Source organism: Triturus cristatus, chromosome 3_1 (genome assembly GCF_964204655.1).
Source record: "Triturus cristatus chromosome 3_1, aTriCri1.1, whole genome shotgun sequence".
In the NCBI taxonomy this organism is placed as follows: Eukaryota; Metazoa; Chordata; class Amphibia; order Caudata; family Salamandridae; genus Triturus; species Triturus cristatus.
Genome location: NC_140583.1, coordinates 1071976148 through 1071992619, shown reverse-complemented (window position 1 = coordinate 1071992619; position 16472 = coordinate 1071976148). Strand labels below are relative to the sequence as shown.

The following is a 16472-nucleotide window of genomic DNA, read 5'->3' as shown; positions in this document are numbered from 1 at the left end:
GTGGGCCGTGTCTGCGAGAGGCGCAGGGATGCCTCTAATGGCCGCCGCTCCTGGAGCCAGGGCCCGGGGCCCCGAATAATGGGCCAATGTCTGCCTATGCTGGATTAGAGAATGCCTTTACCAGTGACACCCTCTCTCACCAGTCAACTTTGGTACCTCTCCCTATATTTCTCTTTCTAAATACGTCTGTCTTCTCAATTTATCCTTTCACTTGTCTCCCTTTCCATTCTTTCTCTTGTTCTCCTCTTTCTCTTCTAATGTCTCCCCAGTCTCTTTCTCCTTTCCCCATTCCCTTCTTTGTCTCGCTCTCTCTTCATCTCTCTCTCACCAAATCTTTGTGTCTCTCTTCCTTCTCTTTCTTTTACCCTTTCTCTTTTTCATACTGTGGTTAACTCTACCGCATGCCTCTTTCTTCCACACATTTCGTCCTGTGTCTTTAACTCTCTCCTGCACGTTCCCTTTCACCCCTGCTTTCGCCCTGCCCTTCATTTTCTTTTCCACCTTTTCTGCCCGTCTCTCTTCTGATCTGGGTAAAAGGCTGATGATAAAAATAAGAATCATGCCACCAAACTGAGCACCGTTGCCGATCACGTGCACCAGTTAAGCAACATGCTCTCTGCCTCCTTCTCTCCCTCTCACTCTTTTACTCTGCCACTCTCTTTCTCAGAAATGACCACTCCGTGCCTGCAGTTGGGCTTCGTTTTCTAAATCCACAGTCAAAGCCATTTGCTTACAGACTCATCTGGTCTCGGCCTGTTTCCCTTTCCTTTGCCTTTCTTTGTGTGTTCCCTTTTTGTCTCCCTTTGTTTTGATCATTCATTTTCCTCCAGTTTACCATCATGCTGTGCTTTGATTTTCTGATCACGCTTCTATGTTATAACCTCTTCTTTTTTATTTGTTTGCCTTTTCTTTTTGCCCACCCTTCCTCCTTACAAAACTGTTCATTTTGTTTTCCCTTGTTGCTTCATCATTTTATCCTTTTTCCTCTTTTGCATTCCTTCTTTCAGCTCATGCCTTTTCCCATCAACCTTTTTTCTCTTTTTTCGTTGCCTTCTTCACTTCACTCTTTCTTCTTCTCCTATTTACTCTTATTAGTTGCACGTTCCTTCTTTCTTCCCCTGCCCCCTTATGTTCTTTTTAGTTTCCTTTTCCATGTTTCCATTTCCCCTCCTCACTCAGGCTCTCCACTGCACCACTGATGTCCTGCCGTCTCATTCTCGCACCTGTCCTGGTCAAGCTCTCTTGTCGTCTCACCTGTTCGCTTCTGCCCTTTTCGTCCACCCACCCTGTCTGCATATGATCTCACACTAGCCTTTCTGCCTCCTACCCTCGGCGTCACTGTCTCCCCTCCTGCTAGCTCCATACTGTGTCCCTCCATCAGATAGTTTGCCTTCTCTTTCCCCTTAATAGTTCTCCCTCCCTCTGCTCCCTCTGAAAGTCCGCACTCTGTCTTCTTTATTACTCAGCAGCGCTTCCCCAGCTCTAATCCCAGCCTTCCTGCCCTCATCCTTCACTGCTGCCTTTACAGCCACCTCCAGGCTCTGCGCGGGAGGGTTACTCACTCAGATGGCCTTTTCCAGTAATAAATAAGCCTGATTATCTCCATCCTTGCTTTGGGGCCATGAGTGATGGAATGAGACCCTGGAAGCCGAGCGGTGGCAACGTAAAATTTATTCCGACACCCATCTAATGCTCATTAGGGGCATGGTGATTCACTCCTCAAATGCCAAGGGTAGGATCGAGACCAGCCTCTCTGCTTAACCTACGACAGCCTCACCCACTTGTGCTGCTGGAGGAGAGAAAAACAGCCAATTATCCCAGCACTGGCCTGCTCATGCACAGGGGTGCTTTCGGGTCTCGCCCACAGCTGCGGCGGCGGACAGCGCCCCGCGCCTTTCTGCTGATGATTTTGGAAGGATAGTGCTTTCCAGCACATGGTGTACAAAAGCTTTACTTCCAACTACCTGAGATGAGAAGTGGGCATTTCTGTCCCCCATATCTATGATTGGCCACTGGAATTATGTGGCATGGGTAGAGCAAATTATATGACAGGGTTGACTAAATTATGCATAACTAGAGGATTCAAGTGGACAAGAAACATACTGGAAACCTTCCACTTCCAACTGGATCGTTGGAGGCGAAACTGGTCTTGTGTGTTTAGCTGTTAAGGTGGGTATAGGAACTCACAGAGGCAGTGATGTAAAGCAGCGAGGCTGTGAGGACGAGCTGTGTATGGGACATGAGCGGCACCCTTTCCTAGTTAGATCAGATGTAGTGATAGAGATGGGTCTTCAATACTCGGTTAAACTTTAGTTGGCCCACCTGAGGTCTGAGATATGTCGAAGGGCTTTCCAGAGAGTCAAAAAACAGACAAGTGGTCCTTTTGATTAATGTTCTGTGTTTGGCTTGTCGATGACTTGTAGGTTCAGGGAGTTTGACTCAAGCAATGGCGCCTTGGTGCACGCAGGTTAAATGGAACCTTGTCTACTAGCTGGACAATAAAACAGAGCCATAATTTGGGTGCATTGGGTTTCTAACACCCTGGTGCCATGCACCTGCTGCACTGTCGATAGCTACGCCCCTAGACATCAGTGACCTGTCTTAAAGGGAAGGCTTGAAAACCTTGGCTCGGATAATTAAGGCGGAAGCCATGTAGTGCCGTGTGAACTGAGTGTGGGTCCTGACTCATGTGATATCATTCGATAGGAGCCTTCGTAACTGGTTGTTTAAGAAAAAGTTGGTGTGGCTAGGGAGTCCCTTCACTCTCTGTGATTGTTGCCATGCACTTGAGCCTTATCTTGTGGTTGATGTTCAATTGTACCAAGACCCCTAGAACTATCCGAACATCTGCACGGCCCTCGGACTCCAGTGGCTCTTCTTTGATGGTGACTAGGGTGGGTTCCGTCCCGCCTCAGGGAAGCCGCTGAGCAGATTGTTGGTATCAGGCAGCTAGTGGATATCACAGTTTCCACATGAACAAGGGCAACCCAGTAACCCCCTGGGAGCTTGGGTATAAGTAAATCAAATAAAAATGCAGACAAGAGGAACATTCAATGCAAAATGTAGAGAATGCTTATTAAAGACAAATTTAAATGGTAAGTAACACTCTTGAAGATTTTGAAAAAAATTGTTTTTTCTCTTATGTGCGCCTCTTTGTGAAATTCATTTTCATACAAAGTAGTTTACCACAATAAGTACACGCATCTTTTTGAATCTTCAAGTGTGTTGTTACTGTTCACAGTTGTCTATAATAAGCATTGTCTAAATTTCCCATTGAGTGATTCCCTTGTCTGCACGTTTCTTTGTTTTTACCAAGTGGTCATATGCACAGGAGGCCAGGCATTGGTCTGCTGCTTAACAATGTTTGTGTTTATTCATTTATCGAGTGACCGTTCTGTGATGTTTCTGTAGGTGAATTAAACATGTGGCGAGGAGGACTTTGATTAGGCTTGTGCAGGAGACCAGCAAAGGGGGTGCGGTTCGTGGGCAGTGTCATTTGTCCCCTTTGAATTTCAATTGTCTTTTGTTGTGACATTCTTAAGGATGGATGGGACTACAGCGATATTCGTTGGGACCATAGGAACTTGTGTTTAATCTTTCTAAATGTGGAAGACAGCATTCAGTTTGACTCACTCAAAAAACAAGAGACACACTCCACTTCCAGCAGTAGGATATTGGACACCGACCCAAATTATAAGTATAGGAAGACATAGAGGAAAGACTTGCCCACCCCCACCTACAAACGGTAGAGACATTCTCCACTGTCATATGTAAAGCTATCATTAGTGAAGCATGGGCCCAGAGCTTTGAGGAGCTCTCGTCGCCACAAGGATGTGCAATCTTTTACAACCTAATCCAATTTCCTAGCATGCATTAAGGCCATTGGCGCTATTGCTCCTCCCTTGCCACAGTCACCTACAAGATATGAGTCAAACTCGTTTTCAAATAAGCTGTGGTTGAGCCCACCTAACACCATCTAGTCCTGGTGAAGAAGTACCCCTATAGTGAAGCTTATTTAGTGTGGGGAAAGGGTTGCATCAATAAAATAAAAAAACTAAAATTGATCTCAAACAGTGACAGCGTCAGCTAATAATTAGTATAGAGGAACAAGGGAGATAATATGAATTGCTATTGAAACCTGCTGTGATCAGAGCCTATCAGCTTTAGGTTTGTATGTACTACAAGTAGGCATTACTTGTAGTTGCTCTGTAAACTTCCCTCTCTCTCTCTCTAGTGAGTGCTTGCTGTAACTGGCAGTGGTAGGGCCCTTGGTTCCACTCTTGATGGTAGAACATGGGCTGGGACCAACATCTCAGTTCATCCATGCTCCAGCGCAGGGCGCCTGGAGGCCATTGTGCTCTATCACTAGGCACCTCTCTGCGGTGTGAACAAGTGACACAGGGGTGGGAAGCAAGAACATGTACTCAGCTGTTTGCTCCACCCTGCACCTTACTCTTGAAACAAAGTAGATGGTTTACCTGACTAGTTCCTCCTCTTACATCACAGCCCGGTTACATATTAGTTTTCAATGGTGATGAGACCCTCCTATCTCTGCAGGATCAACGGGACCATTCCTGAAAACGTGGAGATCCAGAACACAACTCTATTCTTCAAGGGACCCGTAACCTACAGCCTGGCAGGGACATACGAGTGCGAGGTGGCCAACGCCATTGGGACTCGCTCCTGGTTGGTGGAAGTGAATGTTACTGGTAAGTGCTAACCTCATATTCTTCAAAATAATGAGTTGATCCAAAATGTATCCACTAGTTTCTGAATTTTTAAATCTTTGCGTTCTTGGTTTTGCAAGCTTTTGGGGACTGCGGGCACCCATAATCTCCTATACTTTGGGTTCCGCAACAGCTCTCTCAGCATGTCCTCCATCTCTTGTGTGCTAACTTGGAGGTGTGTTGTTTCCTGCTGGCTTGGGTGTTCCCTTTTGATTTTAACTTTCTTCTGCTCGCTGGAAGCCTCTCTTGCTGATCGCTTGCCCTCTTTGCCTGATGCGCTCTCCTTTAACACCAACAAGCGTGAATGGTACGAATCGGGCTGGCGTATGGGAGCGGGGTGCTCCACATAGGGAAGCATTGGTGTGTGAAGTGTGTCAGTGACCTGGAGAGGATCCAAGATGGAGTTCAGGGCGAGGGCTGGAGATGCTTCAGGGCTGTGATGATGTAATGTTCCTTATTGTCCTGTGGCGGTTCTCAGGGACAGCGCTAACGTGATTTCCCACGGTGGCGCTTACGCTGCGTTCGCATGCCTAATCCCAGGTTTTGCAGCACAGCCACTTTGCTTTTCTTCCAAAGATTGAGTGAGACAGGGTTGGGCCGTTTCATTAATCATGTGCAGAAAGCATCAATTTGAAATACAGGTTAGGGCGGAAAAGGAAACAGGTTGTTCCTTTTGTTAAAGAGTTGGGCATATTAATGTGCAATCGTGTGACCCGGAAGTGCCATCCTGATCATAAAAAAGCTTATAGAAGGAAGTGTTACAGTGACTTTGTAAGCTATATTGGGATGGCATTAAGCAGAAAACGTATGATTGGAAATTTCATAACGAAACACTAGGCTTACTTAGGGAACAACATGAGTTTTTATGGTGTGTAAAGTTGCAACTCTTTTTTGCAACCTTCATTAAGAATTATGGAAAACTTTCCAAAGATTGCTACATTTTTTGCTTTGCCACATTCGCATCAAAATCTCGTCTTTGCGACAATTTCTGTCACATATTTCCCCATTTGATGCTAAAAATTGTTCTGCAAAGGATGCACTTTGCTGAAGACAGTTACTTTTCTTCTCCCTCACAACGTTTTATTGTGTACCCGTGCACAGTAAAGCACCATAAAAGGTAAACTTGCTGAGAGAAACTATCCGAACATTTCCAAGTTGGCTGGGTTTGATTAGAGAGCTACATAGCTTCCAATGTAGAGAAAATTGTCTTAAATTGCACGGAAAAAGAAGCAAAGGTGGTGAATGAATGTCAGTAATGTTTGCAAGGTTTGCAAAAAGGCCAAAATAATGAACTTTGCAAATCGTTGTTTTCTAAAACAATAAATGGCTTTAGAGTTTTGCGGCTTGAAACTGTTATAGATTTCTATGCTGTGACTAATCCTGCAATCTAGGAATTGTGCAAGAAATAACACCTTCGATATTTAAATCTTAAAATTGCTGAGTGTTAATCATTAGCTTGGCTGCAATGACAGTTGTTGGTGTATTTGCATATTTTTTTTTTCATGAATTGTCAGGAAAATTTAGCAAATGTATGCTTTTAAAGCAAACTGCGATTTGCTCCTATTGAGTGTGACCATTTTTTTCACACGAGTATATATATCGCGTACAAATGTCACAAAAGTTACTGACAGGTGGCGGGTTCAAGCAGAAAATGTATCTGAGCATGATCTTTTCTGTGTGAACCAGTCTCCCACAGGTGAAAATTAATAAAAAATTTGAAAAAAATTTGCAAATATAACAAGGTTTTAGCAATGTAATTTAAACTTGGCCCCGTTATGCTGGTTTGTCGACTTGTATTGCGCACTGCCTTACGCCATTGGTCCCGGTATTGGGTTATTTTATCCCGCTGTCGGGTTTATGATCATGAGTGTCATTGGGAAGATCAAAAATGTTTATAATTTGGGATATGAACGGTTCGAATTGTGTATTTAGACTTAGAGACTCTACAGTTTAGGTTGCATGAGAAAGACTTCAAGGTTTATTTTATTTGTAGTTTCTAATTCTTTTGTCATGGACGAGAACACAGAAAGCACCATTGGAATTTTGCCTCAAGTGTCACCAGTGGTTTTCGTGGATAGACTTCCACAAGGTGTGTTATATGTGTATTCCACGAGGCCACAACTTCTCTAGGAGGGAGCTTGGAAGAGTTTCACAATGAAGACATAACAAGCATTTGCAATGCAATGGGTCTCGCATTCGCGAGAGTTTAAGCTATTGGCATTGTAAATGACAATGCCTTTTATTTATCTGTTTTGCTAATTAACACATAAATGAAAGGCACTGTCATTTACAATGCCAATAGCTCAGACTCCTGTAAATGCGAGACCTATTCAGAGAAGCAGGCCGCCATTGTCCTGGGCTGCTCGGAAAGTAAAAGCACGCATGGCCCGCTGAATGTTGCAGGAAAGCATGTTGCGCCTTGAGTAGGAGAAACACATTAAAGAAAATAGTGCTTACAGACTAAAAAAGACGTACCGTGTAACAACTGAAGTAAAAGGGCCAGTTCTCATGGGAGGTTACAAATGAAGACAAGGCGGTACTAAGGAGGGAATAACAAGCCTATTAATGAATCAGAAGCCAGCATTTACGAAGGACAATGACACAAGCCAATGAAAAATATGGACAGAGAGTGAGCGGGGCTTCTATTCAATACTCCAATACAGCATAGCACAGAGCAGCACATGCGCTGCCCAGGCTCGACCTAAAAATGGATAGAAGTTGACTTGTAATTCTAAAAAACTAGATCTTTGTTTTCTTTGCGACACCACTCCATCCCAGCAGTGGTCAGTTGTGTACCATTACCAGCCAAGATCTGTATACGTTCAGTTCAGCTCCTTGAGACAAGCCATGCTACGTCAAAGATCGTACCTTTGAGGATAAAGAGAAAGATGTAGAGGCCTTGGCATTTCGGCTTAAACCGTGACCAGGGATACATGCCGATACATGTGACAACTTTTTGGGGTAGGTTGGACTGTATTCCTTAAGGCCATATTTAGAGTTTGATAGACAGGATACTCCATTACAAATGAGGTTGATGTCCTATCTGCCATATTATGAGTGCATTGTAGCCTAGGGGACTTGGTGTGAGGGATAGCTATCATATGTTGATGGTTTATCCCATTGGTGGAACTCTAACAAGCATTTGCAATGAAATAGGTCTCGCATTTACAAGAGTTTAAGCTATTGTCATGTACAATGGCAATAACTCAAACTCTTGTAAATGCGAGATCTATTTCACTTCAAAGAAGCGGCCTCATTTTAGGGGATGCTGGAAACTGAAAGCGCTCATGGCGAGGAAAGCACGTCGTGCCTTCAGTAGGAAACACCCATTAAAGACTAAATAAGCCATACTGTGTTGCAACAGAAGTAAAGGGGATAGTCGCCATGGGAGGCTACAAATGCAGGCAAGGCGGTACCAATGAGGAACTGACAAGCCTAATAACGACTCATAAGCTAGTGTTTATGAACGCCAGTGACACAAGCCAATGACAAATATAGGCAGAGATTGGGCGGGGCTTCAAAACATACTCCACTACTGCATGCCTCGCAGCAGCGCATGCACTGCCCAGGCTCGACCTAAAAAGGACCTTAGACAACGGTGTGTTAGAGACCATAAAAGAAATCGAAAAACCTAAAAACACAAAAGCCAATCACGACTCTCCATCTCTCCTACTGGAAGAAGACCAGTGTCTATAGCCCGTTTGAACCGTAGAGGCATCAGTGGCAGAGGTAAGTCGAGGATTAATCCCTGTTTCCGTCCTATCACAAAGAAGCCCGGCACATTAAGTTGACAACATTTCAAGATGTCAACCTGGTGCTGCAAGTGGAGGTTTCATCATATCCACACACATAAAGGATGTGAACGTCTCCATGCCGATCCACCTGAAACTCAGGAGATACTTGTGCATTATGGTTGGTGTCTAACCTTACCGATTCATTCCTCGATCGCTTTGCTACAAAGCTAGTTTTGAGGTTATCTGCCAAATTCCTTCCTGAATTGGAGGCTTACTTATCTATAACATTGCAAGCGGTTTGTGATGGGGGCATTATTTTCAGTGATGTCAAAACGGTATTAACGTGATAGTCCAACTTCCAGTTACTTCACTCAGATCCAGTCGTGTTCCCAAACAAAAAGGTAACTTTTTGGGGGTAGAAATTAAAAAATGTATGAAGTGGGTTCGGCTCCTCTCCCTTGACAGGTTCACAGCTTCTTGCAAGGCCAGTCTGAAGGTGGCCTTTAAAGAATGACTTGATGCAGGACTGCCTCGCGCGGCCCTTTGTGGGAGACTGGGTGTCTAGGCTCAAGGCTAGGCCGCAAAGAGGATGAGAGAGACATCCATTCCAAACGTGGTAGCCCTCAGTTCAGTCACTAAGGAACTAATAGACCACCAGTCACTAACAAGGGGGCAGACAATTAACGGATAGTTAGTTGCTAGAGAAAACTGTCTCTGGTTGCCCCTTTGTCAATAGAGGTTACTGCAGGGGATAGGCTGCCGGCCACTGGACTGTCACTAGACACTCTAACGACTGTCTCGGGAAGGATGGGCTAAGAATGGGGAGAAATCGGCAATGGACAGACTTTCCGGCAGTGGGAGAGCTTTTCTCAAAATACCTCGCCCTAGCAGAAACCCCACGCATCCGCAGAACCACAGTTGTCTCCCACGCCGCGGCAAAGGCCTGGAACGAACTCCAAGTCAACATCAGATGCTCCCCTACCCTGCACACCTTCAGGAAGAGCCTCAAGACCTGGCTCTTTGGCTGATCTGGAGCAACACCCCACCTCCCCTCTCCCCACCAGTGCCTTGAGACCCTCACGGGTGAGTAGTGCGAGAGGGGCTGTCAGAAACTGGAGAGTGGCTGTCTGATGACAAGGAGTCCCTCTGACGTTTTCTTCATTGACCAATGAAACTAGATGAACTCTGACAACTGAAGAGAGGGTGTCTCTTGAAGGGACTGACTGACAGACACTTGATGGGAGAGACTCTTGCTCAATGGACAGAATGCCGATGACTGGAGAAAGGCTGTTTCTGAAGGGATAGACAGTCAGTGAATGGAAAGAGACTGTTTCTACAGCGATAGACTGCCAGTGACCGGAGAGAGAAACTGTCTCTGAAGAGGCAGACTGTCAGTGACTGGAGGGAGACTGTTTCTGAAGGGATAGACTGCTAGTGACCGGAGAGAGAAACTGTCTCTGAAGGGACAGACTGTCAGTGAATGGAGAGGAACTGTTTCTACAGGGATGTAGCTTTAAGGTCATTGCAGAGATTCCGTCTGTGACGGGTTAGACCCACAAGAGACAGCCTCTGATACGATGGAGCTCTGATTAAATGAGAAAAGCTCTCTCAGAAGCAATATAAAGGTTGTCAACGGAAAGAGCCTGTCTCGGAAGGATGGACTGTCGATCAAAGTAGAGAGGCTGTCCCTGAAGGAATATTCTAACAGGTCACAGCAGTGAGGCTGTCTGGATCGATGGGTCGTTGGTCACTGGAGAGAGGCTGTCTCTTTAAGGGAGGGTTCGGGGGGGGGGGTAGCTGTCTCGCTTTCTCTGACGGAATCTGTCCTCACTCGTTGGAGAAAGACTGATTCTGACTTGGGCTCTCTTCTGACTCGGTAATATTTGAATATTTTACTGGAAAGCTGTTAATATTTCAGTAGTGGGAATCTGTTCAAACAGTCTGGGGTGGGGGCGATGAAGGCCGGGGGTTCGTTCTTAATGCTCATGTGAGGCAGATTAAACAGTCTCGTGCAGTGACTCAGTGAGGTGAATTTAGATCTCGCGTATTAACGGTTGAGAAATCTCGAAGCATGGGCGGGGTGGAGGAGGAGGTGTTAGGGGGTCGCCTCTGCAGAATGTGGCATAGCGCTGGCACCTCAAATCTCGGCGCTGGGCATCGCCTGCCCCGTGTGCGCTGGTGAGTCGCGCAGTGTGCTCACGACACAGGCTCTCGGAGCATCGCCCAGATTGTTTAGTTGACAGGCCAGCCTTTGTTTTTTTGCAACGTATTCCATGTGTTTTGCAGCCTTTTCCAGTAATCCCGTCTCCTCCTGGTGAGGCCTGCCAGGACAGAAGGTTGTTTCGCTTGCGCGGAGGAAATGTGGCGCAATCGCGACCAGATGTCGACAATGTGGGAGTTTTGTGGAAGGACTGAGAGAAGGGCATGTATGATGAGACACAGAGACCGCGCGGACGCCATGTGTAGCGAAAGCGCTACATGCGGTGCAGTGTGCCACGAGTCACTCTGCTGCCTGCAGGTAATGTCGCCCATGGGCAATCTTGGAAGCTCTTCGTTTAAGTGCTTAGGCACGTCAGAGTTGCATTACCTTATAGATAGCTCTGCTGTCTTAGGTTTGTAAATTATCTATGCCCTGTAGGTTAAATCTTTTTAAGCTTAAACCTTAGCACCCACCCCCGAAGGGGAGGGGAGAGGGGTTATTAGAGGCCTAAGCTCGTGAGGAGTCTCCCTTGGACTTTGCTGGGCTAACTTACTCTGATCGAGGGTCTCCATCTTCCTCACTAAAACGTGAGGTCTACAAAGGGTCTCTCTTAGTATCTGATGGTGCAAAAGACTCCCCTTTCTTTCTACTGAGCCAGGGTCTCCCTCAGAAGGCATTGACGGCACACTCAGTCAGAACCGCTCTCACTCAGCGCTGGCTTCAGGGTTCCCTCAGTGTGCGTTGAGGTAGAGGGCTCCATCATGCTTTGCTGAGCTCAGCGTCTCCCTCAGAATGTGTTGGAGCGAGCACATGGTCTCCCTTGGTCTGTGCTGGTCTAAGGGGCTCCTTTGGTCTGTGGTGATGTCAGGGCTCACTTAGTTTGTACTTGAGTGACGTGCTCCCTCACTGTGCTGGGGAGAGGGCCTCCCTCACACTGTGCCTGGGTCGGTGTCACGCAGAGGGGCTCCTTCGCCTAGAGTTGGTGTGGCAGTCTCTGTCCATCTGTCCTGGTGTAAACGCCTCACTCAGACTGTGCTGGTGAGAGGGTCTCCCTCACACTGTGCTGCTGAGAAGGTCTCCCTCACACTGTGCTGGCGAGAGGGTCTCCCTCACACTGTGCTTGGGTCGGTGTCACGCAGAAGGGTTCCTTCGCCCTGGGTTGGTGTGGCAGTCTCTGTCCATCTGCCCTGGTGTAAACGCCTCACTCAGACTGTGCTGGTGAGAGGGTCTCCCTCACACTGTGCTGCTGAGAAGGTCTCCCTCACACTGTGCTGGCGAGAGGGTCTCCCTCACACTGTGCTTGGGTCGGTGTCACGCAGAAGGGTTCCTTCGCCCTGGGTTGGTGTGGCAGTCTCTGTCCATCTGTCCTGGTGTAAAGGCCTCACTCAGACTGTGCTGGTGAGAGGGTCTCCCTCACACTGTGCTGCTGAGAAGGTCTCCCTCACACTGTGCTGGCGAGAGGGTCTCCCTCACACTGTGCTTGGGTCGGTGTCACGCAGAAGGGTTCCTTCGCCCTGGGTTGGTGTGGCAGTCTCTGTCCATCTGTCCTGGTGTAAAGGCTCGCTCTGACTGTCCTGGTGTCAGGGGCTCCCTGTGTATGTCTTGGTCTCAATCGAAGGGCCTCCCTCGTTCTGTGCTGGTGTCAGGATTCTTCCGTCGGTCCCTGCATGCACTGTGTTGCATCATTTTTTATAGCGCTTGCTATCCCTATTCGAGACGCTCAAAGACCTGCCTACTCGGGCGGCATGCTGCTCCATGTAGGGCGTGCGGTTGAAAGAGTGTCGACCTTGGTTTTGATCCTTTGCGGTAAGTGTTTGTGTCTCTCCCCTGGGCTCGCCTCCGCACTGACACCTCCTCGGAGTAGTACAGTATTTGCTATTGAGTGTGCCCTTGGCCCGGTTCCATAGCGCCATCCTACGCAGATAGGGGTTTCTACCAGCTGCTGCCCTGGAAAGCAAAGTCTGGCACAGGGACAGCGGCCAGGCTCAGCGGCCAAGCTGTGAATGGGAGAGAGGTGCCATCTACACCCAAAGCTGGCCAGGGGCTGCTGTGAGAAGACGCAGGGGTGACTGACGGTCAGGACATACACAGGGCAGGGCTGGAGACGCAGAGACCGGATGTACACAGGCACATGACCAGAAGGCGGACCAGAGTTAGGGGTAATTTCCGTGACCCCCAAGGCTGGAAAGGAGGCCCGAGACCTACACAGTGCTGGGCAGGAGCACTGTCGCAGGCTCGCGGGTGGGAGGAGACCTTCTGTGCCCCACAGCTGGATAAGAGACCTGTTGGAGCGTAAGGGTGGGGGGGGGGGGGGGATTGAGAGGGGGGCTGGGGTCAGTGGGAGCAAGGCTGCCATGGGCCCCAATGCAAGGAGAGGAAATGGTAGTCCAGAGTCCCCAGTTGGATATAAAAAGACTGTTCTAATTGCTGTACAGTGCCCCCACCACCCACATCTCCAGTGCCACTCCACCCGCTGTACCATTCGCTCGCTGCGCCGGAGCCTAAGCAGGAGACCCGGGGGGAGCAGGGGCGCACCTCCATTGGTGCAGCAGGTGCAGTGCACCGGGCCCAGAGACCTGAGAGACCCTGTGAGACCGGATTATTGTTGTAATATATCATTCAGACACCCGCGAGAGGGCCCGTTCCCTTCCGTGTACTAGGGCTTTTGACACACTGGTTACGCTACTGGCAGGCAGGTTCTACAAGCGGGCACCTACGGCTGTGGAGGAGGCCAAAGGCTGGAGGAAAACCGCGGTGCAGCCAGAGCTGGGCGGCGGCGGAGCCCTGCATCAGACTCGGTGTTTGCCTGAGGGAGACCTTTACAGGACCTGCGTCTGCGTAAGAAGCGTGCAGGGGGCAAACTGCACGAGAGGGGGCCTGCGAAACACCCGAGGCTAGGCAGGATGCCCAGGGCAAACAAGCAAACCTAGGGGTGTTGGGCTAAGGCGCGTCCTCGCGGGAGTTTATTTCTTTCATCCCTGTGTACACAGTAATCCCGGATGCGTGCATGCGGCCATTTTATTTCACAATCGGAGCAGAAAGCGTTTCCACGTCTAAACTGTCTGTGGGCAGCACCAAGTCAAACGACAGTTCTGACTATAGTCTACGCAGAGAGGTCAAAAACTGAATGGGCAAGGAACACGATTAGGAAACCTTCATGTGGGATTGAATGAGGTGATAACGTATCTGCAGTGTTCCAGGGCAAGGTGAAGGTATTTTGGCTTCATTGTACTTGGGCTCTCGGCAGTGCTTGAAATGAAAACATAAAAGTGCAGGCACACAGTACCAGAGTACCTGCTTTCTTCTGAGAAGCGATGGTACTCAAGTGCAAGTATTGTACCTCTGATGACAAGGGCATGTATACTCCCTCTCAAAATGAAGACGTGCAGGTACAATACCGACCCGGCCCATTTAAAGCACTTGCTCCGTATGTCAGATCGTACTAATGACGCTGGTGTGTGTTCTGGTCTGGAGTCCAAGTCTTGAGACAGGAAGTACTTCTTGAGGTCAGACTTGAGGCAGGCCGTTCAGATAGATGCTAAACGGCGATGAGTCGGAGTCCTGAAACCCATCTAACATGTGATATTTACATGTGGACGGACTGGGCAGTGGGGGGCAGTCTTGCTCTCTCCTGACTCAGACCCCTTCACACATAAACCGTCTTGAACAGGGCGCGCGGGGGCTCATGAACCATGCGGGTGGTCCTGGGAGTGAGCGCTCCAGGCACCAGCCATCACCCCTCTGCTCTGCACGTGGTAGCACCCGAGCCATCTCCGGTGACCCGTGAGTGTCTGGCGAAAGGACTAAGCGGCTTTGGAAGAGAATAGCACAGCCCTCCCCGCGGGGACCGTCCAGTGAGTGGTGAGAGGAGGAGGGCGCATTGAGAGGGAAGGGGGAGAGGTGCCAAGATGGAGTCGAGTATTTTTCTCCCTGTTCTCTAGAACCCCTCTCCCTTTCTTTCCTTCGCTCAGTGTTAATCTCCTCTCAATTGCCGTCGCGCGCTCTTCGTCCCTCTTTCTCCTCTCCCCTCTTCCCCGTCATAGTTCCCTCCCCGTCCTACTTCTCCCTCCACTCTTGCTTCTCCCTAGTCTCGCGCTCTCACCTGATCTTGCTCCTTTCTTGTTCCTAACCTTTTTGATACGCTACAATCTTCCTTTCTTATTTTCTTTCCTTATGCTCTCTCCGTTTGTTTCCTCCACTCACTCATATTTTTTTGCGGACTCCTTCATTCTTAACTTCTTTTCTCTTGACCCCTCTTCTTGCTTTACCTCACATGCTCACTCTCTCTTGTTCATATTCTCACAAATACTATCTCAGTCTTTTCATGACCGCTTTCATTTTTCAGTATGATAAGTAGTTATCTCACTCCCTCGCGCTCTCTCACACCTATGCTACATTAAGAGACATAGCCGGTGAAAGCTAGAGAGTGAAGGTGAGACAGGAAGTACTTCCCGAGGTCAGACTGTGGACGGGCTGGAGGGGCCGGGTGGGGGAGTCCTGCTCTCTCCATAGCCTAGTGCATACGTTATGCACTGTATCCACGACTACTTTTTCTCTTTTACCCTCCTTCGCATGTTCTCTGTTAATATTCTCTCCCTCTTGCCTTCAATCCCCTTCCCTCACGCTGACGTTGTTTCTCCTTTACCTTGTCTCTTACTATCGGAATGTCTACTACTTATGTGCGCTCTCTTCTGCTCTGTCTCATGGTCTTTCAAACACTCCCTTGAACTCTAGTTCTTATTTCCTTTTGTACTTCTCACTGTCTTTCCTCTGTTGCCGTCACATGCTCTCCTTTTCTTTCTCACACCTTCAGTTCGCCAATCTACCTGGAGCTTTTTAAAAAAATTCTCTTGACTTGATTCTCTCACACTCTTTCTATTGCTCTAGCCTAATCCCCCCCTCTTGTATTTTCTCTATGTCACTCTCTTTCTTTCTTTCTTTCTTTCTTTCTTTCTTGCTTTCTTTCTTTCTCTCTCACCATTTCTTTCTCTCCCTCCCTATTTCTCTCTCTCCCCTTCTCTCACACTCTTCCTCCCTCTTTCTCTCTCTCCCCCTCTCTCTTTCCTATCCCTTATTATCATTGACATATATCCTTTTCCTCTATAAACACATACAAGTTCAGGATAGTTACTCCATGTAGGAAGGACACTACCTAAAATGATAAATGAGAGAAACCCAGGGCTAAGACACTAATGGGTTCTTGATTTAAATAACAAAAGTGTTCCTTATTTGGGTCTCAAAAATCCCTGCTTTGCCTGACCTCTTAATATTTTGACCTCCTTCCTTATCCTTACACCCCTTGAATTACTCTTTCTGGAAGTGGCCCAGTGACTTTTGGGTGCAGTAAGTGGTGATCAGGATTGTGCTCCCCAGCAGAGGTTTATGATTTGGTGTCATGAGAACATAGGGTTTACATCCAAAAGTACAAAAGGGGTACCAGTACGTTGTCTTTTCCTAATATTTCGTTGTATCTTTATTTCATCTTCGACCTTATTGTACAAGATAAAATGGCAGTCAAAAAGAGAGGACTGTCACTAACAGAACTGCCTTTCCACCTACAGGAAGCAGGTATTGTATTGTGATTGCATTTATATAGGGGTTAAAACCCCTGACGAGGTGTCAAAATGTTTTTCGTCGAGTAGCACGCTGCTCCGGAACCCATAAAGAATTAGTGTTGAGTTAGAATAGTGAAATATGAAAGTAATATGAGTGGTGGCTAGGTTAGTCAGTTATTTGGATTCAGAAGGATAGCAGAGGGATAGAAGAGGGAAAAAGGTTTGCATTTATATACGGCTTGTTACCCCTGATGGG

The 16472-nt window shown here is 47.7% G+C and overlaps 1 protein-coding gene across 4 annotated transcripts in view; it reads left to right on the top strand.

Moving 5' to 3' along the window:
* NECTIN1 (nectin cell adhesion molecule 1) overlaps positions 1-16472 on the top strand; it is a 476368-nt gene that overhangs the window by 145131 nt on the left and 314765 nt on the right. For all 4 annotated transcript variants that reach the window (XM_085645944.1, XM_085645945.1, XM_085645946.1 and 1 more), the window contains exon 5: positions 4558-4709. In XM_085645944.1, coding sequence (XP_085502070.1) covers positions 4558-4709 — 152 coding nt within the window. The remainder of the gene's footprint in view (positions 1-4557; positions 4710-16472) is intronic.